At 44.1% G+C, this 27,084-nt stretch overlaps 1 protein-coding gene across 1 annotated transcript in view; it reads left to right on the top strand.

Moving 5' to 3' along the window:
- The window catches only part of PLEKHA2 (pleckstrin homology domain containing A2), a 55,093-nt gene that overhangs the window by 22,305 nt on the left and 5,704 nt on the right, over positions 1-27,084 (top strand). Inside the window, 8 exon segments of the mRNA XM_033104774.1 lie at positions 1,901-1,957; positions 8,453-8,501; positions 9,894-9,991; positions 15,199-15,339; positions 15,878-16,024; positions 16,340-16,408; positions 16,806-16,876; positions 20,272-20,335. Of these exon segments, the coding sequence (XP_032960665.1) occupies positions 1,901-1,957; positions 8,453-8,501; positions 9,894-9,991; positions 15,199-15,339; positions 15,878-16,024; positions 16,340-16,408; positions 16,806-16,876; positions 20,272-20,335 (696 nt within the window).

The raw sequence follows: 27,084 nt of genomic DNA, 5'->3' as shown, positions 1-27,084 counted from the left end.
GCATGTGGGTCGGGGATAAGAACTACCACAGCTCAGCTCTCTCTATGTATTTTCATGTCGTTCCCCCAACAAGCTCATGAAACCGGGCTTATTATCCCAGTTTTATAGGTAAAGCAAATTGCCTACAGCCATAGGGCAGTAATGGCACTGCTAGTATTCCAACAGCTCGAGCTTTTTAAATGACACTGTGCTGCTTCTAGGGCATGGGGGTGGAAGTTGCCAATGATGTGACCTTGGACAAATCTCACAAGTCACTTTCCTCAAGTGTAAAACGAGGGGCTGGGGTGGGCTGGGTGCTCTGTGTGTGTCTGGAGGCTGTGCAGACATGGGCTTGCTTTTGGCCGTCTTACTCAGGAGGACCGGAGTCCTCGTCCAGAGTGGTTCACCTCCTTTGGGGCAGTCAGCCACTCACCGGCCTTTTGGGTGGTTGTGGCTCCTTTTTGGACTCTAATTTAGGGGTTACAAGGCCTATCGCTCTTTATCTGATAGAGATTTCCTAAAAAAATAAGCAAATGTAGTCACTGTGTAATTGGAAAAAAAAATGTGTAAATCAAGTCATCTATATTTGAAACACTAATCTGGCTACTCAAAGGCAGCTTTTAGACGAATGGCCTCATTTACAAAAGTAGGGGGATGTCCTTTCTAGCTCTGTCACTCTAAAATGCTAAGGTTCTGAGAATCCTCCTAGCATGGTAGTATTCCCATCCATTTTTTTTTTTTTTTATGTATTGGACATTTCACACATTGGATTTGCTTCAAAAGATGTATGTTAATTTAGATAATTGGACCTAGAATGATTCTTCCTTTTCATCTAAGATACTTCTTAACGGCAGTCTCCCCAAATGACTCATTTCACTGTTAACCCTTTAGGAAATTTACTATTGGGTTGGTGCAAAAGCAATTGTGGTTTAAAAGGTTAAAAATAATTGCAAAAAACCGCAATTACTTTTGCACCAACCTAATAAATTCCCATTATCCAAGATTCACCTCTGTTTATTGCTTTGAGATGACCCCCGGTAATGGGTGCTCAAGGTTACTCTTTAAGCTTATGGAAAGTTTTAAGAGGTCACCCGGAGCTATGGACAGGTTCTCATGTTCACGGATTTTCCAAGTAAGAAATTAGAAATTCCACAGCTGTGATTTCTTGGCCATTTCTTTGGTGCACTACCATCCCTGTGTCATTGTTTCATTTCTGACGGTAGAGAAATTAGAAAGCCAAAGAGATTTTGCCAAGGTCCATATGGCCACACAAGGTGCCTGTGAGTTTCTTGCTGTTTTACTAGTACATTTTACTTGATGTTTTATAGTGTATGGACATCATTCCATTTGGTACTCATAACAGTCCTATGAAATAGACTAAACAGCTGTATTTTTTTTTGAATTTCTGTCTTGTGTGAATCTGTACCCTATATAGTATGAAAAGAATTTTAGTTGGCATCAAACAGAACCAAGCCAACAAGGAAATCAGAGCCGTCCCGACAGAAAAAAGTAATTGCTAACACTTGTTGAGAGTCATCTGTGTTCCAGGGATTGTTCCACATGCTCTTAAATGTAGTAACTCATCCTTACAACTGCCTTGTGAAGTAGGTATTGTTATCAGAAGGGAAGACTGAAGCGTAGTGGTTAAGGAACTTGTTTATAGTCAAATGGTGGAGTCCACACTTTTAATCACTGTACTAGGATACCTCTCCATAATAAATAAGGCCGTGGGTAACGTTAACGCACACATATCGTGGTAAGAATTACCACTGTTTTACAGGGGGAGGAAAGTGAGTCAAGAATGGTCGCAAAGCCAGTAAGTGGCATAAACAGAACTAGAATCATGGCTTCTTATCTCTTAGTGCCCTTTCCATGGCTTCACATAGCATCCTTCTTAAAATGAAACACGTATTTCTTTCAGAACCTGGCAATTGGGGCAGGAGCTGTCGGATCTTTGCAGCTGACCTACATCTCGAAGGTAATGTTGGTCTGGAGCGCTGGGGATTTATATTCTGTAAGTAGGTTTAGTATCTAAACAAGAGGAAGTGTCAAATCCTTTGGGCGTTAGCATATGGAGATGTTGCATGGGCAGTAAAATGCTCCCCCTTCCTCACGGCTGCCTATGGAAGCTCCGCTGCTGATCAGGAATGGGTGGAGTGAGGTCAGCAGGTTTTTGGAGGGTAGGCCTGCAGCCTCTTACTCCTGGGACACATCAGTCAGAGATGCTCTGAGCTCCAGCAGAGGAGGTATCGGTGGTGGGGGTAGGAATGGGACATGACCTTTTTTGTAATTGGGACAAGGAGGAACACAGAAACAACAACAAAAAACCCCAGTGACTGTAAAGAATTCTCCCAGAGGGTATAATTAAACAGAAGCCGCTCCGAAAGAGTTGGGGCTGCCCTGGAATTTTATCAATCCCCTGGACAGGATAACTGCTGAGGGAAGGCTACGAATGCCCTGAGAAGATACTCAGATGTACCAGGACACCATTCAGCAGCCAGATAACTGCTGGAGAGTCTGGCAGGCAGGCTGACAGGCCAGCCTTGGTCTAGTTTGTGCAGATGGGGTGAGGGCAGACCCTCTTTGGTGCTGAGACCTGAGGGTGATGGTTGGGGCTGGTTGATGAGGCCCAGATGTAGCTGCTGAATTCAGCTTCTTTTGGCCGCCCCTCCCTGGAACAGGCTCCAGGGCTGACCCATGATGCAGCAGTGATAAAAAAGGCCAGGGAATTTAGAGCCTCACTAGAAAGAGGAACTCTTTGTCCAGTGAGGAGAGCCAGGTGGCAGCCAGCCAGCACTAAGGTTCCCGAAGTTCTGCTCTCCCCATGTACTCCTCACTTTAAGCCTCTTGGGGACTTCTGCTTTCTTGTCCAGCTTCTCCATCCCTCTGGGTTGAGACAGGTTGGAGGGGACCCTAATCTGAGCAGCTCCTGGCTCCTTCTTGTAACAAGCTCTGTGCGTCCTTGGATTCAGCCCTCCATCTCAGCTGGTCAGGGGGCCAAGTGGATGTGGTGGCAGCAGCAGGGGCTATAGGAGTGTGGCAGACACAGCTGGGTGCAGAGGCAGACATGCAGGGCAGTGTCTGAGCTCATTAGAGAGGAGATAATGCCCTGGGGGAAGAGGGAAAGGCCTTTGAAAGCACAGCTTTGTGCATGCCTTGTGGTAAGAAATGTGGCTGCCTCTGGACCAGGCGGGCCAGAGGCCTGGGTCCTCCTCTCTCCTGTCCAGACTTGCTGTGAGCTCATTAGGTCATTTCTCCAGGAGATTCAGAGAAAGAGAATCCGGGGGCCCAAGGGGTGTGGTCGGAGGCAGAGAATCTCAGTATTAATGAAACCCCAAGCCCTCTTGTGTTTGAGAGGGTTTGGGAAGATTTTTGTTTTTTGGTGGGGGAAGAGTGACTGCAATCTCCTGCTGAATCGTGATTTATAAATGCAGCTCAGATAGGGTTTTTAGAATTCTCAGCTTTGGAGGCAGCCTCTTTCAGAAAGGATGGACCTGACTTTTACCCTTTCATGGAAGAGGCAGGCCTGGATGGACCTTTTGCAAAACCCACAGCTGCCATGGGTCAGGTTACACAGAGCTGAGGGCCTTTAACTCCTGCCTCACCCAATGCCAGAAAGCAGGGGTTTTCCCAGAAAAACATTTAGCTGTGGTACCAGTATCAAATTCAGCATTCCAGCTTATTTCTTGTTAACCCCTAGCTGTTCCCTCCCAGAGTAAAGCATTTCAGCACAGTGTCAGCCTGGCTTGTGGTGTATGTGTGGCCTCTGTTCAGGGGGGCTCTTCCATCGCTCTTGTGTGAGGGCCAGTGGGAAGATGGGGTCATTCAGAGAGGCCAGAGATGAAAGTTCTTGACTTGATGTCATCCAGGGCATCAGTGGCAGCAGGACCAGGTCTTGGGCAAACTAGGAAATAATTGATGCTGGCCTTTGGTGCCACCCACCTTCCCACTTTGCCCGATGGCCCTTCTCTTCTATACAGCCAGCCCACTGCCCCAGCCCTTTTTTGTCAGAGCCTTGCCCTCAGTAGCTGTAAGGAAGACCTTTCTGGAACAGTGGTTCCTGTCAACAAAAATTCCCCCCAAAGAATATTGGAAAATGGAGAGATTTCATTCATGTGAACAGTTTGCAAACCAGGGAGATGCAGCCTCTGGCAGAAACCAGAAGTATACTGCCTTTTATAGAGAAAGTTCCCAATTAGGTCCATTTTATGTAAATGAGGTATCCAAATTTGTACAGTTCTGGCTGGTGCAAATCATGCAGTCCTGATTCATCGGCATTGCGCACCTTGATTGTTTGTTACGGAGCAGTTCTGATTTGTGGGTTTAAATGTAAAGGAGGATACAATTGTGTACTGATTGGACCATGAAGGTCTCAGTCCATTGATTGAAAGACAAAACTCGGAACTCCCTTATAATTGTTGACTTAGAAGGTGTAAATGGAACAGGGCCTATAATTCGGGAAGCCAAGAGTTCAGTCTGAGGTTCCTTCTGGTATACAGAGTACACGAGAAGCCCCTGTCAGCAGATGGCTGCTAGGCTTTCATTATTTACAAAATTTGAGCCCTCAGTTGACCACGTGGAGTCCATCTTAGCAGATAATTCCTTCTCAGGGTTTACATCAAATGAATCTTACCTCAGGGCCCACATTTCTAACTTTTTGGGTGGGCTATGAATCCTTTGGCGAATCTAATGAAAAGAGTGGACTCATTTTCCAGGCAAAGTATGTATATGTGTGTACATGCCATGATTTTGCCTGTAATCTCAGGGCTCATTGAATCCCTGACTGGTCCAGAGACTCTGACTTAGAGCCCTTCCAATCATTCTTTGTAGATAGTTTCTTCTTCCCCTGCTCTTGATGTCACCTTATTGGGCAGTGTCATCCTGAACACTGGAGCAGAGCTGCACCAGAGCTCCAAAACCTTGTTCTGCTGCTGCTGCTCTGCCAGAGGGGCCCCAACTCTACTTCCGGCCAAGGGCAGGCAGGGTGGGGCTGGCTAGCAGAGCCCTGCCACTGATGAGCTGGCTGCTTCTGTGGTCTTTGTTTGATCTGATAAGAGCAAGTTCCTGAGAGTATGTCTCACTGTGGAACGGCCTTGTCTGCGTCACGCTCTGGGTGACCCGTGTTCATCTCCCTTCACATCCCCGACGTCCTCTCACTGCTTGCATAATCCAGGATCCACTAGTCAACCACAGTTCTGCAGGTAGTCAACCGTGGCCACCTCGGGGCATGCAGGTGGTTACATTTGGCCGTCCTCACTAGAGTCAGCCTGTCAGCCGCACTTCTACAGGATCTTCTGTTCCTTCACCACATCTGAAGGAGGCTGCACAGCCTGGCTTGGTCACCATCGTGTGGTAGGGGTGTGGGAAGAGGGGTTATACTTCCCAGGCACCGAGGATTCTGCTTCTATGGTCACCAAGATATCAGGGGCAGGCCAGAGCTACCTGTCCATAGTACAGGAGACCCCCACCTTGGCCCTTCTCTCTGAGGGGCACAGCACAGGTAGATATGACTTCATTTTCCTTTTTTACCATTCTGTGACTATAGGAAGGGGGCTAGTAATTTTACTCTGGCTTTGCTAATCAGGAAGCTGATCAGAGACATTGAGGGTCTTATCCTTGCTAACAGCGCATCAGGACAGGACTAGAACTAATATCTTGTTAATTCAGCAAGGAGCTGCTTTGCCAAATAATCCTCCTGTGGTAGGCCATGAGGCATTAGGCAAATGATAGACGTGCGTGCCTCTAATCACCCTGACTGAAACCTGGAGAACATATAAAAAAACAAACAACGAAAAACCAGGTATCTCTTTGAAAGCTTCAGTTCCCATCATAAGCACATGGGTAGCATTCTCGCAGTATAAGCTGGTAATAAGTTGTGGTCAGAGTGGACTGTTTATCATCCAACCAGGGTGAAAAGTGTCCACCAGTGGTGCACTTTCTAGTCAATGTTAAATGTCAGATTCTGGAAGAAAGAGTCTCCTAATAAGCCAGAGAAGGTCTTGAAGCACCAGCTTCTCATTGCCATTCGAAAGCAGAAGGAGAGCCATGAGATAGGCGGGTCCTAAGGTTTGGGATGGCCAAGGCAGTTCCATGATGGTCAGGGTTATACAGGAACTAAGGGCAGGACACGGAGGAGTTTGTGGGGGTGAGGACCTGTAGGAAAATGGCTGCTGAGCGACAGACGAAGAAAATGAGTCATAGACAGATCAGAATGCGAGCAGGGTAAAGGTCCACAGTGTGGTTCAGGTTGAATTCCAGGGTCAGAAACCCAGGAAAACAAGATAGCATGGGCACCATGACTGTGATGTCATGTAGCTCCAGCGCACAGGTCTTGGCAGTGGTTAAGACATGCCTGAATTTCAGTAGTCAGTGTTTGAACTCGGGATATGTGGGTTCACCTTTGCTTAAATCTTCATGGTATTCAGAACTACTTAAAGATTTGCTTAGACCCTATGGCCTCTACCTCATATCATGGTAAATGTATCAAAATGAACCCACATTTCTCATTAAATATAATTGTGTGGCTGTAAAATATTTCAAAGGATTTTAATCATTTTACTTTCAGAATGATTTGGCTGTGAGTAACTCATTGAATTTTTGATTGGCTCTAATTTTGTGGAATCCACGTCTTGCATCCCGTGGATTATTGTCAACTAAGAAAATCAAAGCTACTAATTATTTTCGAATGTAATGAAATTTTTGTGAATGTTTAGATGAAACATTGATGAAGTTGACTTAATGTGACATCTTGTAGGCATTTAATTAAATGCTTTTCAATGAGGTTGATATAATGTTATACAGACATTTAATTGAATATTTTTAATGTTGAATATGCCATGTTCATTTTGTTTTTGGAGACCAGGCATTTTCTTCAGGTCTCATTCATTCTTTGTAGGCCCTTGAGAAGCTCACAATGCTCTCAGCATTTTGATCATAATGCCAAAGATGGCACTGCTTGTATTAATAATGTAGAATAGGATTTTAAAGGAAATGAGGTATCAGAAGCAATAAATGGTCCTTCCTTTATTGAGCAGCTTCTGTATAACAGGATGGGTTAAGTACCTCACCTGCACTATTACATTTAATCCCCACGATGGCTTTATGAGGATATGATATTATTATCCCTATTTGGCTGAACAGGAAACGGGGGTCACACAACTGGGAGCCCTACCCTTTGGTACCAGAGCCCAGGATATACTGCCGTCCTTCCTTTGATAGGCCTCTACCTCAATTCCCATTTTGAGTATTTGGGGCAGGATTAATTTTGGTTGTTGAGGAATCTGGGCAGGTCTATAGAAAGAACTAGGAGCTGAGAGTGAGAACCCAGACAGATTGGTGGGTCAGTCGTTATCAGACCCTTAGCAACTGTGAGCCAAGAAACCTTAATTTTGAGTCAAGAAGTTTTCTTTAGTTCCTGGCTTCATGCCTTCTGTTAAAGCAAGAACCATTCCTGGATCCCTTCTATGAGAACAAGTAGGAGAATGCCCTTGGCTGGAAAGGGGATTAAGAGAATGGTGTCCAGAGGAGGATTATGACAGTGTGGGAATAGTTCCTAGCCTGTGACCCGGGGGAAGGTGGCTGGCCGCTTAGAAATTCCAGGTACAGTGGTGGATGCTACTCCAGGTACTGCTCCAGGGAGGTTCAGCCTCCACCAAGGGCAGTCATCTAATCTTTGTGTGCATATGATGGAATGTGAGTTGCTTTCCTTTATCTGTTCAGTGTATTTGAACCTGAGTGAGGTACATACTCAGGAATGTACATGCCAGAGATGGGATTGAACAAGCAAGATGAGATCAAATAATAGGAGGTATAGAAATATTTCTACTTTCTTATGCCCTTTTCTTAAATACATAATTATGCTCTCTGATTCGATCAGTCCCTCTTGGGACACGTGGGAAGTGCATGTTTTCATGGGTAAGCAGTCAGGGTAGACATACAGGGAATTGATCAGTGTGTCCAAATGCAGTGAGTGACATGCTGCCTCATCTTTCTGTGAACACTAACTGGAATCTATGTATTTGCAGCAATACCACCCTCGATTTGGAGAACTGTTTAGGGACGGGCTTGGTGGTTGAAAGGAGTAGAATCTTGCTAGTATGAGTGGGGACAATAAAGGTTTTGTGGTCCAAAGAGAATTTTTATCAGGACTCAGTGGCTTTTACAAATGTTTTTGCAAGGGTAAAGGTTAACACAGACGTCAAGATAGTGGTTCTGTCTGAGGGGTGAGGATGGGACTCTATCAGGGAAAGGCACACAGAGGACTTCTAAGAAATAGCGCTGATGAGGTCCTATTTCTTAATCTGGATGGTGAGTACAGGATTTCCACTTAATTATTATTCTTTAAAGTGTTCACATCTGTTTTGTATATGCTTCTTTTTGTAAGAAAAGTTTCACAATTAAACCATTTGAAAAACATGTTATATAGCACTATTAGAAACATACTCATGTTTCTTTTATTTTTTATTTGATTTAGGTGAGCATAGCTACCCCAAAGCAGAAACCAAAAACTCCATTTTGCTTTGGTAAGTACTGAGCCAGAGGATGGTTTCTGAACACCCTACAGCAACTTCCTCTTTTGCACGGAAACGATCCTATGATCACACGTGACTTATGCCCTGTGTGTATGAGTGACTTCAGTCACAGCAATGTTCCTGGGTCTCAAGTGATGCTGCTTTCCTTGGTCTCACCACAAAGATTATTAATAACATCAGACAGAAGTAAAGGGACCAATGGTGTTCCAAGTTTTCCTGACTCCACAGGGCAGAGTGCAAAAAATCGACTAGAAGTTTCTAGGAACCCTCATCTCAGAGCTCAGTAGTGGTGTGCTCAGGAGAGGTGGAGACTTGGAAAAGTTGGGGGGATAATAGAAAAGAAGGAGTATTCTGTTGAGGGTCTCACTGTTGTCAAACGACTGAAAGTGTTGGGGGTGACTCAGGGGATGCCTCAAATCATTGAATCAACAATATTTATTTGGTTCCCACTATGTTTTCAGTACTGTATTGAGTGCTATGAGAAATGTTAACAGTTTTCTGTTGTGTATTGAGGGTGATTCTGAGTGTAAGCTCATGAAGGCAAGGATACTCCTCTGCTTTGCCATTGCTGTGTCCTTAGCATGTAGAGTGGCTCTGGCACATAGTAGGTGCTTGATAAATATTTGTTGAATTAATGAATGAGCCAATGAATTCTGTGTCTACTCCATGATTCTCACCTCTTATACTTCAGACTAGGAGAATAAAATGGCCCTTTGAACTGTCCTCTCTCCCAACTTCAGGTTGGTTCATACTCTTTGGTGCTCTCATTCTCCCACTTTTTTTCCAAATACTCATATTGCTAAGCTCAAAAATGACATACTCAGATCTATTTTTAAAAAAATTATGAATCCAGAATTGTTAACCTAATGGAGTGCTCAGAGGAAAGAACAGGTTGAAAATGAGATCAAGGTCACAGATTTGATTATTTGATCTCAGGAACGCTTTGTTCCATTTCCCAACCACAGACAAGACTCCTAACCCAGGCCAGTTGTACCAGTGGAAACAAGGAGCACTGGTGCCAATATTATATCTGTTATCATGAATGTAAATCTGTTAGCACCTCTGAAAAGCAGTTCAAGCGTGTATCTTGTTGATGGCAGACTAGCTGTCTCATCACTGCACAACAGCATATTAAGGTTGTTGTCAGGCGCCATTCTTGTGGCCAATGAAATAGTCCACACTTTTAAAGAGAGAGCGCGCGCAGTGTAGACTGCTGCTTTCCAAATATTCATACGTGTGACTTCACACCATGGGACAAGTCTTCCTCTACTTTGTGGGAATCCTCCACCTCAGTACTTCAGGCATCTTAGTTTTGTGGAGTCTTGTTGTGTGGCATGTGTTCTGACCTTGATTTTTCTCCTTTCTTACCCATGCCTTTTGCAGTCATCAATGCCCTCTCTCAGCGGTATTTTCTTCAAGCCAATGACCAGAAAGATCTGAAGGACTGGGTTGAAGCCCTGAACCAAGCCAGCAAAATCACTGTACGTATGATTCCTTCTCCTTTCTGGAGGGGGTCGGTGCCTTTTCCCGGCATGTGGCTTGTTTGGGTAGAGAAGAACTCCAGTGGCAGCAGGGGCTTTCCCAGAAGCTTGTTCCAGCCCCACTTCCCCTACCTCTTCTTACACCTTGGCTGACTCACCACAAGTTGAACTGAGAATATGAGTTTGAATCAAGTTCAAGGGGAAGTTTATAGAGTATCTGCTTTGCTTCCTGGGAAGGCTCCTGGTGCTTTGGGTAATGCTGATTCAGAAGGTGGTGGGATTAGAAAATGGATTGCTGACAATGAGAAGAAGAGTAACGGGAAAAACATATGAGGAGGGAAGTCAGAACTTTGTCCTGGCTTGAGGGTGTACTCTTCTTAATTTAAGAGGAGGCCTGGGGGATCAGTCCAGGCCATCCACCAACCTGTCCCACGAAAGTGTTCCTTTTCAAAGTATCGCTGAACTAGTTCACTGACTGTTCTATGAGTACTCTAATTTTCCTTCACTTGGTTGTTCCTTAGAAACACAGAAAAAGAAAGGGAAAAGAGTAGGAAGGAATAGAGGGAAAACTATGTTTTGGAAAAAACTGGACCTTTAACTAATAATCTACACGGACCATGTTTGTGTGCTGGAAAGTTTGTTTTTCTGTATCATACTGTCAGAAATGCTTAAATTCTAGTGACTTCCAATAATAACCATTATGTGCTGTGGCAAGTCATTCTCTAGATACCTCAGGGTTCCTGAGAATAAATTAATGGAAGAAATCTGTACACCTATCCAGCACTTATGATGCTGGACCCAAGCAGAGTACAATACAGTCATTGAAGTGGTTTTTGCTTGTTAGCTTGTTATTCTGATAAACCTTGGTAAACCCGTGAAAAGAGAGCAGAAAGGTGGGAGGCCAGGAGGGAGGCAGATTGCTGCCAATCCTCGTGTGTCTGCTCACCCACATGCTCGTGTGCATGGCTCTAGAGTGCTGATTTTAGGCAAGGTTTTCTTTGTTCACGTTGGGGTCTTCACCCTTCTGTGTCTTCCACAATTTGAGGAGTTTCTTTCAATGTCTGCTATGTTATTCTTAGCATTTCCTTGTGGATTTCCTTCTCTTGTGGATTTCCTGGTGAACTGGGCTACATGCCTGTGAGGCAGTGGAGAACCTCTCTCTCTTTCTTTTGTGTCTTGAGCATTCCCCCTGCCAGTTCCCCCTGCCTCTTCTGGTCCCACGGAGCAGAAGTCACACACAGGCTGTGGGAGTGGGAAGGAGCATGACGGTGCCCTGAGGCGGGAGGTCCAAAGGCCTGGTGTCATGCCAGAGCCTTCTTCAGGGTCTCCATAGTCTCCAGGATCCCCCCTGCACTCTCCTTGTTCTGTTTATACATCTCTTCACTCCTCCTGCCAAAGTCCCATGGGATAGAAGGAAGTGGGGGGCTACTTCCTCCTTATCTTTTTGTGTCCTGGAAGGGTTTGCACCTCATATTGTGTGTCCTTCCTTAGGGAGGCTGGCATGAGGGCTAGATGTGAGGCTGGGACACCACACTGGTGGCATACAGATTAGTTTTGGGCACCTGATGTGCAGAGTGAAACATTGGACACATCGGGAGATACAGAGATGAAAGAGGGAACAGATAGTGTACTGAGCCTAATTTTCACATGTGCCATATGTTCACCCCTCTTAGGACTTTTGTGAGGTAGGTGCTTTCACTGCCAGTTAGAAGAGGAAAATGGAAATGAGAGTCTTGCCCAAAGTCTAGAGGTTAGTAAGTGGTAGAGCTAGGATTTAAACCCATGACCCCATGGCTCCCAAGTCCTAGGAGTTTATAAAAGTATTAAAAACGAGCAGTAGTGTTAAAATATGTTAGATTACATACCACTTTTACATCTATGGCTTCATTTTTGCCTTGTAAAAGCCTTAAGTAGGAAGGGCAAGTGTTGTTATCCCCATTTATAAATGAGGAACTGGAAATGCCTAGAGATCAAAGTGACTTGCCCAAGGTTATGGGGCCAGGATGGATCCAGTTTTTCTGCCCACAGATCACTGTTCATACTATGCTAAGGTGATTGAGTCCTTAGGATTGTAGAAAATGATTGACATATGGTATTTAAAGAATTGGGCTCTCTTGGAGTATTAGTATTCCTGGATTCATTTTCTAGGGCTATGGTGACAGACTGGGTGGCTTACAACGATAGAGTTTTATTCTCTCACAGTTCTGGAGGCCAGAAGTCTGAGACCAGGGTGTCAGCAGGGCTGTGTTTCCTGTGAAGGCTCTAGGGGAGAATCCTTCTTGCCCCTTCCTGCTTCTGGTTGGCTCCTGGCAGTTCTTGGCGATCGCCGGCTTGTAGCTACATCATTCCATCTCTGCCTCCAGCATTTTATGGCCTGTGTGTTTGTGTGACCTCTCTTCTTCTTAGAAGGACATCAGTCATAGCACTTAGGGTCCACCTTATATCAGGATAATCTTATCTTAATTTAATTCCATCTGCAAAGACCATATTTCTAAATAAGATAACATCCTAAAGTTATAGGTGGACAATTTTGAAGGACATTATTCCACTCACTACATTTGTCAAAAGGGTTGAAAATCGAACTGTGCAAGCGAAGCACAGCTCCCCCACGCCCATTTATACCCTCCTCCCCACATTGGATTATCCCTGATAGCAGTATAGCCGTGCCTGGTGAGAAGGAAGGTAAATATTTGCAGGTTTCATTTCACATCACAAATGATATCCATGTGGATCTCCAGCATTAGAGAATATGCCACAGTGGATGGAAGAGGGCACACTTTTAATTAGGCCTCTGGGATATGGACAAACCAAAAGGAGGACCTTGTTTTCAAGCTCTGGAGCATAGTTCTTGTTGAGTTGGTTCTCCACAGGCTGATTCAAAGTCTCAGGAAGCAGAAATGGTTTTGGAAAGGCTCTGGGTGGCGGGTCAGAAGCAGCCCACGAGGCAGGGGTATGAACGGTGACAACCAGGCATTCTCTGGGTGGATGACAAGATTCGCAGAAGCAACACAACAGCCATGCTTCTGTGAGTCTTTTTCTGGCCTCTGCAAACTCAAAGGCTATGTCCCTACTTCTTTGCTGAGTGTTCGGTATTCATTTGGGTCATTTGGGAAGAATTTCTGCTGTTCCATGGTGATTAGATCACTAAACACCCCAGCAATAATCAACATCCCCAAAGAATTCTATCACACAATAGCAAAACTCAGAGAAAGTTAGAAAGGGTGATATGTAGGTAGGAAGGTGTATTTATCACTGGGGAGTCAGGTAGTCCTTGAGCAAAATACTTCATTTTAATGAACTTTTGTTTATTACTTCATCTATGAAATAGAGAAAATGATGCCTACTTGATGAGATTGCTTGAGATTCGGGATGTGAAGTAAAGAGTTTAGCTCATTGCGGGGCACCGAATGGAGGCCCAAAGCGATGGGAACTGCTGTTCTCTCAGACACCAGAAGGAAAAGACAGGTGGCTTTCTGGCCCAGTCTGGAGAGGTGGTGGGCAGAGGTCACCCGTGTCTACGTAAACTGAGAATGCAGGCCAGAAAGAGGAGTCTCATCTTCTTTCTGGGGCCCCAGTGTAATCTCAGTCATCTTCCTCCTTTGAATAGACACCAGATGGAGTGGTCCATGGTCCCCGTGAGCTGGGAACTCTTGAAAGGTCTAAGTTCTTAGGTCTTTCTGACTCCCAAGGCTGTAGAGGAAGCGGAAGAGGATGTTAGCTTTTCTCATGCAGTGTGTAGATTGCAGTGTGTTTTTCAATCTACCTTTAAAATTTTCAATCTACCTTTAAAGTCTGCAGTGACTTCCCTGCAGATCCACAGAGGGCACTGAGTCCTTGTGAACGAGAGGACTTGTGATGCCGCAGACAGCGCACCAGCTGGGAGACAGTCTCTGTTTGGTTATTAGTCATGGCTTTGGCCAAATGACTTGACTGTTCTGGGCCTCTCTCTTATTGCTACAAAATGAAAGATTTCATCAGAATTTGCAGACTCTGGTATAAATGAGTGATGTGGGGGAGGAGGAAGAAAAACAACATAAATGAAGATAAATGCCACCTGACACGTGGCGTTGATGTGGGGGAATGGTAGGGATGGTGACAAACTGAAGAATGTATTCCTCATCTAACGAGGGAAATGCTGCTTCTCTGGAAATCTGGATTTTATGTGAAATATCCCAAATTTTAAAGGTAGATTGAAAAGCACACTGCAAAGGACAAACAAAACACGGTTTGGGCAATGTCTGCCTTTGGGCCACCAGTTTGCAACCTGTGGCCTGTGGTCTCACACTAGCCATAAAACTTCTCTGATTATTTGGTCAGCCATGGTACTCTAACTCTGTCAAAGAAAGGAGCAAGGATAACTCACTCTTCTGAAAGGGCTGTGTTTGTAAATGTTGGTATTACCATTTGTGAAATGTGAATTCAAATAATTTGTAGTGCTTTTATATTTTTATTTGCGTTTCTAAAGATTTTAGGAGATATACGCTATCATTTGATAATCAATCACAACAACTCTACGACAGAAATGTTATTCCACTTTCCATTTTATACACGAGGCAGTTTAGTCCCAGAGAGGTTCAATGATTTGCCAAAGGTCCCTCAGTTAGTTAGCGACCGGATGGGAGTTATACCCCAGGCATTGGGCTCCAAAGCTCGTGCTCCCTAACCACAGGTATGTTACTTGTCTCCCTGCCTAGCAAGCTTTCTTCTGTCTTCACATTCCGGGTTCCTTTTCATTCTCCAGGTTACTGTTTGCACACCTCTTCTGGAGACCTCTGCTAACCACTCCATTTTAGGCAGTTCCTTTGCTGCTCTCTAGCTCTGCTCCTGTTTATTTTCTTCATGGCACTCACCATGATTTGTAATTAATTCTGATTGTTTTGTTATGCAGTTTTTGTCAGTCTCCCCTACTAACACGTACGTGCCATGAGGTCAAGACATGTATCTAAATTTGCTGTTTTATCTTTGGTCTCTTGCCAGGGAAGGGCTGGCTTGCAGTAGGTACTCAGTGCATTTGTTGAATAAGTGTGTGTGTCTGGCAGAGTCCCTCATATTCAGATATGGACCAATGGAAAGCCTGGGAAGGAGAGGGGCGTCTTACTGTAATTTAGGACATTAGCTTCCCTCACTCTTTCCTCACTCTTGCTTTGGCTCCCCGCTTTTCCTAAGCTTCTGTGCCCTGTTGACCACAATGTCGTCATTCTTCCCAGGTCCCCAAAATTGGAAGCCTGCCCCTGACGACTGAAGTTCTCAAAAGCCTAGCAGCTCCTCCGGCCCTAGAGAAGAAGCCACAGGTGGCTTATAAGACAGAGATCATCGGAGGGGTGGTGGTACACACACCCATCAACCAGGTGCTGGGGCCTGGGGCTGCCAGGGGTTTGTGGTGGGATGTAGTGTCCAGTGATGTGCACAGAGGACTGTGCTGAGAAGGGTGGATGGGAGTGGGGGAGCCAGTACAGACTTGGGGGGGCCAGGAACATACACGGCCAGGTGGCTGTAAGTAATGGCAGTACAGCAGTTGAGGCCACTGCATCTTGAAGCTGCATGGCCAGCATGGTTCAGCTCCACACAGAGCAGCCTACCACATGTAAACCCCATGAGGAGTGGGGCTGAGGAAGGTGCCTGAGGCTGGGAACAGGCCCACTGTTGCTCCTCTTCCGGTTTGCCTTTACTGCCGTTCCCTTTCTCCTGGGTCTGCCCAGCCTCCCTGAGCCTTATTCTGTGAAAGCACACAGTACCATGCCTAATGGGAGCAAAGTAAATGTTTATTTTCTTGTTTAGTTCTTTGACTCCCATAGTGGGCAGAGGCAATAGATGATTCTGCAAGCGGGAGCTGGGGTGGGCGGGGGCCGAGGGAGAGGTGCTAATCCTGACCCTGTTTCCTTGTAGAATGGTGGGGATGCGCAGGAAGGGAGTGAGCCAGGGTCCCACGCCATCCTCCGAAGGTCTCAGAGTTACGTCCCCACGACAGGCTGCCGTGTTCCCACCGGTCCTCCCGTCATTAAGAGCGGCTACTGTGTGAAGCAAGGGAACGTGGTGAGTGTCAGCACTGGGGCTAGAGCGGGTTCTGGGTTCTGGTGGCTCCTTGGAGCCAGTGGGAGTGGGTACAGCAGAGTTGAGAGCAGGCTGAAAGGAGCTGCAGTCTTCCATGCCCCAACTGTGAGAGGTTTGGGACCCAACATTTGCCCCTGTAGATCAGAGACATTGCCCCTGAGAAGAACAACTTTTTGCCTCCCACTGAATGTGGGAGCCTGGCTTCCATGGGGCTGGGTCCCTGGGAGCTTAGAGCTAGACCACCCTTTGTATGCTGGGACCTCTTCCTAATGTCCTGCTCTTTCCATTTTATTTTAGCGGAAAAGCTGGAAACGTCGCTTCTTTGCACTCGATGACTTTACCATCTGCTACTTCAAGTGTGAGCAGGTTCGTAGTGGCCCTGGGGCCCTTCTGACAGGTCAGGGGAAGGAAGAGGCACATGAATAACACCCACGAGTGTGCGCATGGTAGAGATGTGGGCACGTATACAGACTTCAGAGGTGTTTTTGTCTTATCTCTGTCAATCCTGAGTGCACATCTTCACAGCGATGTTCAAGTGGCCTGAACCTCCTCCATCCTCCTGTGTAGTGAGCTGATCTGTGGTCAGAGCCGCAGAGCAGCTTCCTAGGTTTTTTTTCTTTCTTGATTATTTTGAGACCTTGCCCTATTTGCAACCTGGTTTTAGCTGACCCTCTCTGATAAGAGCGGTACGTTTGTCAGCTGGCCTGGCTCGTGGCGTGATGTGGACAGTCTCATTTACCTAGCTTTCCTTTTTTGCCCCCAGGACCGAGAACCACTGCGCACCATATTTCTCAAGGATGTTCTCAAGACCCATGAGTGTCTGGTCAAGTCTGGGTAATTGTCGCTGCTTACTCTTTTTTTATCAGAACCCCCATTTAACTTCTTAAATCTTCATTTACTACCCTTCTGAGGCTCTGCTCAAGAGTCTTCTACCAAGAGTAAGGGCTGGGTCCTCAGGGCTTGTGGCTGACTCCCCATATCCTAGCTGACCAGGTGTGAGATCACACTGGCCAAACCTCTTCCCATTACTTTTCTCTTGCTTCTGAGGAGATGAGCCTATAAATAATTTGCTGATAGAGAAAAAGAAAGAATATAGGAACAAAGAAGAGAGTGGTGCTGAGATGCTTCTTAGGTGTTAGAGTTAGATGCTTATTCCACAGGAGAACTGGGACTGTACCCTTTCTTACTCATTTGTTAGCACTTCTGGTCAGATCCCTGCTTATGCAAAGTGCCTCTTCCCTGAATTTCTTACGCCTTTTCTCTTCTCTCCCTTTTGAAGAATCCCTGATGTCCCCTTAAAACAAGTCATTTCACAGCAATGGGAGGAAGAGGAAGTATTTTTAACATGTTCCTCTTTCCACTAGGAAATGGTTACCTTTTAAGGGCCACAGTGCATAGCATTAGTTTGGGACCTGGGACTCCTTGGCCAGGGCTCTCCCATATCCAACACCAAATATAGAGGCTCCTAGAACTAAGCTTTAGAACCCAAGGACATCTGGACATCTAGAAATCCTCCTTTTGCTCATAACTCGTAGTCTTTAGGGACTGCATGTTGGTCTCTCCATCCCATGGATTGTGCATGCAAAGCTAGCATCATCAGCAAAGCTGTTAGCAGAGACTATTCTCAAATGAAGGTGTGGAAGGGTCTTACATGACAACAAAGTGCTGTATGATCCAAGGAAGCAGGGACTGAAGCACTACACGGAGTCTTGCAAATGGCAGTTGCAGAGTATGGAAGATGAGACAAGTTCCCAGTGACAGTTTATAATTCGTGAAAGGAGCTATAAATGGAAGTGCCAGAAGGGTGGCTCCAGAGGTTGATAGTGGGAGGAGGAAAGACATGGAGATGGTTCCTGACCCTAGGGGTCCTGTACAGATAGACATATAGCCACATAGGCATGTTGGGGCGCCTTAGAAAACCCAGAGGGGGTTCAACCCTAAGAGTGCTCTGCACTTGGCCTAAATGTCTGACTGCCAGGATCAGACTGAACTCTGAGTGAGAGAACAAAGGGAGTTGAAGATCATCAGGGAAGGAAGTCCCCAAGCCTCTGCAGGTTCCAAGCCTGTGCAACTTTGTGTCCTCTCCAAAACCCAGTCAGGGGAGCTGAGGTCTCTGGGTAGTCAACCAACATTTGTTGAATTGAATTGAATTGAATTGAATTATAGGCAACGTGCAGCCTGAGAAGTCGATGTGAAAAGGGTGGGGATTTCCTCCCTGCTTTGCTTTTACCTCCTCAGTAGTTGATTACATGACTGTACTCTACGTGCATGAATAGTTTAAAGGTTAACACGTTTTTGCCAGAAAGCAGAGCCGCCTCTACTCAGAAACACAGAAAGTAATAGTAATAGTGGAATGGGTTTCAAGTGACCACTGTGGGCATACCTCAGAGGTGTTGTGGGTGCGATTCCAGACCACCGTAATAAAACGAGTATCACAATAAAGTAAGTCGCAGTCTTTTTGCTGGTAGAGGGTCTTGCCTTCAATTTGTAAAAAAATGCAACATCTGTGAAGTACAATGAAGCAAAGCACAATCAAACAAGGTAGGCCCATATATGACATGCGCTGTCTTATAGACCTTATAATTGATGTTTGCGGTGACCAGCCCAATAAAAGGTCTTCTCATCTCCATTTCACAGTTGGGGTACAAAAGTTCACAAAGTTTAAAAAATATTCCTAAAATCCCTTTTCCCTAAGTGAAGTCAGGATTTGGTCCTAGGTTCGTCTGACCCCATCTTATTGCCCCTTCCCATGTAGTCTTTAGCCTCATGCTCCTTTCCCTGTGCCCGTGTCACTGGCCAAACACCTGCCATTTCCTTCCAAGTCCTCATTCATGAAGCCAATTCTCTGCTTGTGATCAGTACTGTTACGGAATTATTTTAACTGTTGGCATATAGCACCCCTGGTTATGTAGTTTTGCTTTTTTATGTTCTTTTATTGGGAAGAAATTAGATCTTTTATCTCCCACTGTGCCTGAATACACACACATTTAACACTGTCAATAATTTCAGCTGATTTGAGGTTTACTGAGCATTAGCTATTTCTCGCCTTCTTTGTAGAAGTCAGGATCCCTCTTCCCAAATTCACACCCAATTTGAAGCATTTTCAAGGTGTCTGCTCTCTTCTTCCTTTTATCCTCTTTGCTGTTCTGTCTCCTGAGCCCCGTATAATGAACAGAGCAGGAATTTAATGAAGCTGATGAGGTTGCTGCTTGGGTGGAGAAAGGGTTTGTAAATGAGAATTGGTTTCCTTGACAGAGGTGAATAGTAGTGGAGTAATGAAAAGCATAGACTCTGGCGTCAAACCTGGGTTCAAATCCTGATTCTGCCATTTACTAACTAACTATGGTATCATGGACAAGTTTGTAATCTTTCTGAGCCTGGGTTTCCTCCTCTATGAAGTGGGGAACATTAAGTGCTTCATTAGATTATTGTTAAGATTGGATGAAATAATGCACAAAAAAGCATACAGAGGACAGATTGGTGGTTGCCAGAGATGGGTGATGGGAGTGGGTGAAATGAGTAAAAAAGGAGGTCAAAAGGTACAAACATCCAGCTATAAAATACATAAGTCTTGGGGATGTAATGTGTAGCATGTAGTTACTCTAGTTAACAATACTGTATCATATATTTGAAAGTTGCTAAGAGTGGATCTTAAAAGTTCTCATTACATGAAAAAAAATTTGTAATTATGTATGGTGATAGATGTTAACTAGACTTACTGTGGTGATCATTTTGCAATAGATACAAATATTGAATCATTATTCACACCTGAATTAGTTGCACACCTGAAACTAATATAATGTTATATGTCAATTACCTCTCTCTCTATTTAAAATACCAATAAAATTTTTATCAACTTGATCCTAAAAAACATTCAAAACAGTGATTTGCACAAAGCACATCATACATCTTAGCCACTTTAAAAAAAAACAAACACAAAAAAACAACCACATGGTAAAGGTGTGGTGGATATTAGGAGGTTTTAGAGGGAAAGGAGGTTTATCTTGTTAGAACTGGTGGCGGTGTGTGTGTGTTGGGGTTCCTTGGGAATGGTGAAACTCCTTGAGACCCTGTAGTAAGTAAAACCAGAGGGAAGCCCTGTAATGTTTTTTGAGGCTGGGCTGAGGGAGGAATGGCCTGGGAGCCCCCTTTCTATGGTAGAAGACAAATCGAGTCCTCTATATGTGTACCGGCCTGCCTGGTAACCTACTTTCTCTTTCTCTGTCTAGTGATCTCTTAATGAGGGACAACCTGTTTGAAATAATCACGAGCTCCAGGACCTTCTACATACAGGTAAAAAGCTAACTCTGAGATGTCTTTGACGTTCCCTTTCTTTGCATGGTGTACTCATAGGCCTTGCCCTTTCCTGTGCTTTCTCTTTTATTTTGTTTGAAGTTTCTAGTTGGTAAATTTAGCCCCTGAAAGTTAGTCTGAGTCCCATTTTATTCTAAACAGGATGTTTGCCAAAAGCTTCCCAACCATAAAATAATAAGAGCAGGTTGAGCCACTGTACTGGGGAATGAGAGCGTGCACCAGCTGCTCTCAGCTGCTGGGCGCCAGCTAAGCAGAGAAAAGGAGAACTGGTCAGTGGTTTCACTTCTCCTTTGGAGGGTATTTATAAGCTCCGCCCGTGTGTGGCCATCACCGTGTGCGGAAGGACAAAAGCACAGAGGCCCCTGTGTAGGACCAGGTGCAAAGCCCAGCTGCACAGAGAAAGCCATTGTTTGAGCTCTGACCGTTCAGCGATCAGAAGCTTCTCCCTGCCACCCACGCTGTGGAGTTCTCCCAACTCCTACAACCAAAGGAGCTAGAAAGTCAGATTTCCAAACAGGGCCAAGACTTTCAGGGCCAAGACCCTACCCCAGCCCGCCTAGAAATCCACAAAGTGTGCCTTGATTCTTCAGCACCGTGATAATACTGAATTTCTAGCATTAAAACTGTTGTGTAGTATGTTGGCTTAAATGGGAGGCCCCTCAACCAAAGCTTTTCCGGGTTCCCAGTGCCTTTTGCTCTTTGTTTCAAGTGTCACTCTCCCTTTCACCAGGGTTGCCCGCTCTCCCCCATTTGTTGGGCAATAGCTCCAGTCATTCTTACTCTGTCTGAGCTGGTACCCCTGTCTGGGTCCAGCAGACAAGCTGGCAGCTTTAGCCACATGTGGGTATCATTCATTCAGACAAGCACGGTGTCCTGCAAGAGATGATGTAGGGGATGTGCAGAAACGTTCCTGGGAGTATTAGAGCTGGCTCCATTGTCATTCAGGGACAGAGTTTAAACTGTATGTAGGTGCAACAAAAGCATTTCCAGCTCTGGCATTTAACAGATACTTGTAGAGTATCCTCAGAGTGCGGGGCATTTGGCCTCAGGCTGGGGACCCTACTTGAAACAGAACAGATTCTGAACTGGAGAGAGAGAGATAGTCAAGTAAACAGGCCATTAAACAGTGTGATGGGGTGCGGCAGGGAGTGTTGGATAGATGAACCCAGGAGGTTTTCGGGCCATGAAACTACTCTGTATGACACTGTAATGGTAGATGCATGAAGTAGAACTTTACAGCACAAAGTGTAGACCTTAAATTATGCAAATTTTAAAAAAGCATTTAGAAGGTCAGGGAATCCCAGCATGGAATGCAGAATCGACAAAAGAAGCTAAATGTATTACTAGTGTAAAACTTCCTCACGGATGGGGATAGGGGAATAAAAAACAAAAACAGTGTGATGAGTGCGACCATTACAGTGAGTAATGATTGCCATGGGAACTCATAAGAAGGGCACCACCCTTCTCCCCATTTCAGGGAGTTAGGGGAGGTTTCCTGAGGGAAGACACATCTAAGCTGTGTCAGTTGAGTGAAGAATGGCCCAGACAGAGGGAAAAGCACATGTTTAAAAAAGCTTGGAGATAAAAGGAACACAGAGCATACAGGAGTCTGGAAAGCAGATACATAGGGCCTGTGTGTGGCCTTGTACGCCTTGTTACAGGGCTTGTCTTTTTTTTTTTTTTTTTTAAAGATATTATTGGAGAAGGGGAACAGGACTTTATTGGGGAACAGTGTGTACTTCCAGGACTTTTTTCCAAGTCAAGTTGTTGTCCTTTCAGTCTTAGTTGTGGAGGGCGCATCTCAGCTCCAGGTCTACTTGCCTTCGCTAGTTGCAGGAGGCAGAGCCCACCATCCCTTGCGGGACTCGAGGAATTGAACTGGCAACCTTGTGGTTGAGAGCCCACTGGCCCATGTGGGAGTCGAACCGGCAGCCTTCGGAGTTAGGAGCATGGAGCTCCAATCGCCTGAGCCACTGGGCCGGCCCCAGGGCTTGTCTTTTATCCTGGGGGTTAGGGCCCCTTGAGGTTAAATGAGGGCAGTGACCCAATCAGATCTGCCTTCTAAAAATTATCACTTGAGCAAGTGATCCGACTGTCAGAGCCTTGTTTTCCTCATCTGTAAAGTGGACATGATAGCCCTGAACACCAACCCCTGTGAATTGCCCGGTCGGGTACCATGTAGAGAACAGATGAGAAAAGTGGGAAGATAGGAGCTGGAGACACCAGTTTGAAGGCTGTTGTTGTAATTTAGGTGAGGGATAAAAGGGAGCCTGAACTAGGATGGATGGACAAAAGTGGAAAATGTGAAAGCTGTAATATTAAAGAGTCCTTTCCAGGATTTGATGTTGGTTGGATGTGGGGTGAAGGGAGAGAGGAGAGGAAAGCATACTGGCTGGATGCTTGGCCTGGGCCTCAGGATGGCTGATGGCAGCAGTCTCAGTGCTAGGAGCATGGGGGGAGGGATTGTGGAGAGCAGAGACAAGCCTAGCAGAGGTGGTTCTGAGTTGACCGTGTCTGTGGGACATCCAAAGTGACAAGTTATGAAGGCCCTTAGATAGACAGTGCCTCACACGGTGGTGGTACTAAATAAGTATTTGTCCAGTGCATGATGATGCTTCGTAAGAACTTTGGGCTGGAGGGTAGTGATTTGGGAAACAGAAACCCCCACAACAACAACAGAAACGCTCAAAAGGTACTGCATCATCTGCATGAATGTATGCACATTTGCCAGAAGCTTCTCAGCACTTCTATCCTCCTTTGCCTTCTGCCATCACAATTCTGGGATAAAAGAACATTAGCGTCACCGTGAATAAATAAATGAGCGATGGACACATCTGTTTATACTACCTAACTCAAAGAGAACAGGTAGTTAGATGAGACTAGAGAAAAATTACTAAAAGTACGTATTAATTCATTTCAAAATAGCAACTATAAACTCACTGACTTAACACAAGTAACATTTTATGAAAAAGAAGTATATTTCTAAAATAAAAAAAGCAACAAGAGTATCACTGTTTTTGCAGATCTCTTTAATGCCTGGCTTAATAGAAGACAGCAGGATTCTCATACCTGCCTCTGCATTCTATCTAGGGCCATATGTTGTTTTGATTGAACAATATGAAGAAAATCTGGCCCTGTACATATATGTATTTGGATAAAAGGGGGATATTTTAATAGCTTTTTCAGATAATTGTGGACATTCTTCGATTCTATATCAAAACTTGACAAATGGTGGTTTCTTCATGTTTACGTGTAGTAGGGGAATCAAGCCAATATCAATAAGCTTTCATACTCTTATATTAAAATCCATTGGTCAAATTATATAAATGTCTAACTACTATGGTGTACACCTGAAACTAATATAAAATAATATTGAATATAAAAAGAAATCCGTTGACCAATTTTGCACTCTGGGTCCTTTTTACCAATTTTGTAAGCTGCATGCATTGGTCATTTGGAAAATCATGGTCTCCCTGAGGTATGCAGAGCTTCCAAATGTTGACCCATTTTATTATATAATATCAAAAAGACAAATCACATTTGTTAATATCACCACCAGTATCATCAACAAAGTCTTTAAGTATGGAAAGCTGTCAGGTGGATATAAGTTTTCTGAAATTCTAATTTTTGCTTTGAAAGCTCAAAGTTCATCATTTGCAAGATCTTCCTGACATAACAGGCTCATTCCCTTCTGTTTTGAGAAAGCGTTCTCCATATACCTGAGTCTGAGTAAGTTTGACTGACAGTTTATCAGCCATTTGTTCCAAGCAAAAATTATGTTTCATGAAAAAAGTGAAAGAATATAATGACCACTCATGCAGTTTGGTGCCAGCAATTTTACCCACCATGTCAAAGAGGCATTCTGATCTGCTCCTGAAGGTTTTATGCTCAGTAAATCTTCCTCAAAGAACTGTGTATGGTTGGTATCTAGAAAAGCTGGACCAGAGAGCAGGGAGATCTAGGCAGAGAAAATAAATTCCTTGGACAAGAAAAAGATTTGGGTAGTCGAATGGGGCTGGATTCCAACTACTTAGGTGTTGGTTGTTTACCTTCTATGTCACATTTACCTTATGTGTCACAGTTATGTATAATTTGTACCCTGTGATCTCTCACACTGTAGTAGTCTTTTCTGTCAATATAAAGCAACCGTTTATTGGCCACTTCGATATCCCAGGCACAGTGCTAAGCAATTTACAGGCAGCATATTACTTAGTTCTCAGCAGTTTCTAAGGTCATCTCCACTTTACAGATGAAGAAATGGAGTGTCTGAAGGTAAATTATTTGTTTGAGATCATAAACCTGGTGCGTTGTGATTGAGAGACACCAGGTGCTGGAGCAAGACCTACTCACTTGTGTTGTTTACAAGCAGCCTGGTGCAAAACCCAAGATGTAGAGGGGAGTCTGACTGAATCGGAGACGACCAACTTGGGGTAACTGGGTATCTTGACAGATGGATCATGGTGACAAAAATCCAGAACCTGGCAATAATCAGGTATTTTAGCTTGTGATGTCAGCAAGCTCATCAGCAGGTAGATGGTTCTGTTATGGGCAAGCATTCGAAAAGAGATTTCAGTCTTTGAACTACAAGGCAAGCGAGGCTCACCATTTGCGCATTTCTCAGTCATAGAAGGTGAGGGGTATTAGGTAGCTTATCACGAGGAGGATGAATTATTCAAAATGAGAAATATAGTGCAGACTGGTTTTCGTAACTTGGCATAAGCCCAGCACTGGGGGGTAGGTCAGGACAGAAGTAATAATAAGGGGGCTCACACATGAATTGCAAAGTGTTGGGCTAAAACTCTTTGGATACTTAACTGTTTTAATTTAGACTACAAGGTGAATGATATCACCTAGAACAGTATAGTGTATAATGTATGCAATCATGTGGCAGGGCTTTGTCTAAAGATGGGATGGTTCTTGGGGAAAGGACAGGGGTTATTAGCTATTGGGAAGGGAGGACAGAGGTTGGGAACAGAAGAAGGAGCTGCCTAAAAATTGTAGACAGCTGCAGTGGAAGCCTTTTATTGATGCCCCTAGAATTCCTTGCTTCAAACCATTGCCTCTGTTATGGTGCTGGGCTCATAGTAGATATTCATTAAAAGCTCATTGAAGTGCAATAAAACCACAGACTGGAGTGACTCATTTTAATACTCTTTGTTCCCCTCACCTCAAAAACTGCCTTCAAGGATAGAACCTCTACATTTGCTTTTGAACCAAGCACCAGAAACAAATGCACACTTTTAAGAACACTGGGAAAAGATGAAGTTATAAGCTTGGCACGTCCCTTTATGTTCTACTCAGTTTTAAGCATTTTTTAATTTCTTAGTGATTCACCGTGGGGTGGGTGGACTTCAGCTCTGTTTTTATTTTTCACCCTCTCATTCATGAAGCTACCTTTATGATGTGGTTTTAAGACATTTTTGAGTTTTTGATGAAGGCTAAGTATAGGCTTTCATAAAAGATAGATATACACATACACCGTAATTTTTGCATATAGTCTTTGAGGTTTCACTGAACTTTTGTTGTCAGTGGATCCCATTCTTAAAACTACTAATAGAAATTATAATTGTGATCTCAATAAAGTAATATTGTACAAGGTTGGACAATTAAGTTTGCGAACTCATCCTAGGAAAAGTGCTATATATCTCATTGCTGTGTCCACCTTTGAAGTACTCCTTTTGGGAAACTATACACCGATGCCAGCACCTAGTCCACCTTTCAGAGCTGTTGTCATTGTATACCCTTGATGTCCTGAATGTCATCAAAATGTCTTCCTTTCAATATTTCCTTTATCTTTGGGTGAAGAAAGAAGTCATTGGGGGACAGATCAGGTGAGTAGGGAGGGTGTTCCAATACAGTTACTTGTTTACTGGCTAAAAACTCCCTCACGGACAGCGTCGTGTGAGCTGGTGCATTGTCGTGATGCAAGAGCCATGAATTGTTGGGGAAAAGTTCAGGTCGTCTAACTTTTTCATGCAGCCTTTTCAGCACTTCCAAATAGTCAACTTGGTTAACTGTTTGTCCAGTTGGTACAAATTAATGATGAATATCCTTCTGATACCAAAAAGTTTAGCAACATCGTTGCAACAGATTCGCGAACTTAATTGTCTGACCTGTATTTCTTCTCATGTGGATCAGTTATAACTTATTTTTCTTTTCTATTATATAATATTTTAAAATAACATTTATTAGTCAAACATTATTTAATGTTTACTAATGTTTATTATTATCCTCACAACTAGGTAACCACCGAGGTTATTTGACAGAAAAATGTCCTTAAATGGAATTAAAGAATTAGGGAAGAAATATAATTAGCAAACAATTTCCATCTCTACTAATTACTAAATGTTTTAAGAAAGAGATTTAATTATTTTTGCCTATCATATTAGCAAAGATTTTAAAAAATGTAATATATAGTTCTAGCAAGGGTGCTTGTAAAAATCATGTATTGTTGTAAATGAAATTTTCATATATTGTTGGCCAGAAATTTCTTTTGCCAAATGTACCTTAAGGAATGCATACTCTTTAATCTAGTAATTTCCCTAGGAGTTGAAGAATCCTAAGTATGAAAAAGCTTTGCACACAAAGATGTGAACAGCAGCATTATTTATATTAGAGGAGAATTGAAACGACTTAAACGCGTTACACGTTGTAGAGGATTTTGATTCTTGTGCTTGAGTCCCCACACATTAAATCGTGATTCCTAGCTTTCTGTGAATCAGTGATTC

This window comes from Rhinolophus ferrumequinum, chromosome 4, assembly GCF_004115265.2.
Source record: "Rhinolophus ferrumequinum isolate MPI-CBG mRhiFer1 chromosome 4, mRhiFer1_v1.p, whole genome shotgun sequence".
Taxonomy (NCBI): Eukaryota; Metazoa; Chordata; class Mammalia; order Chiroptera; family Rhinolophidae; genus Rhinolophus; species Rhinolophus ferrumequinum.
This window is presented reverse-complemented; position numbering and strand designations above follow the sequence as displayed.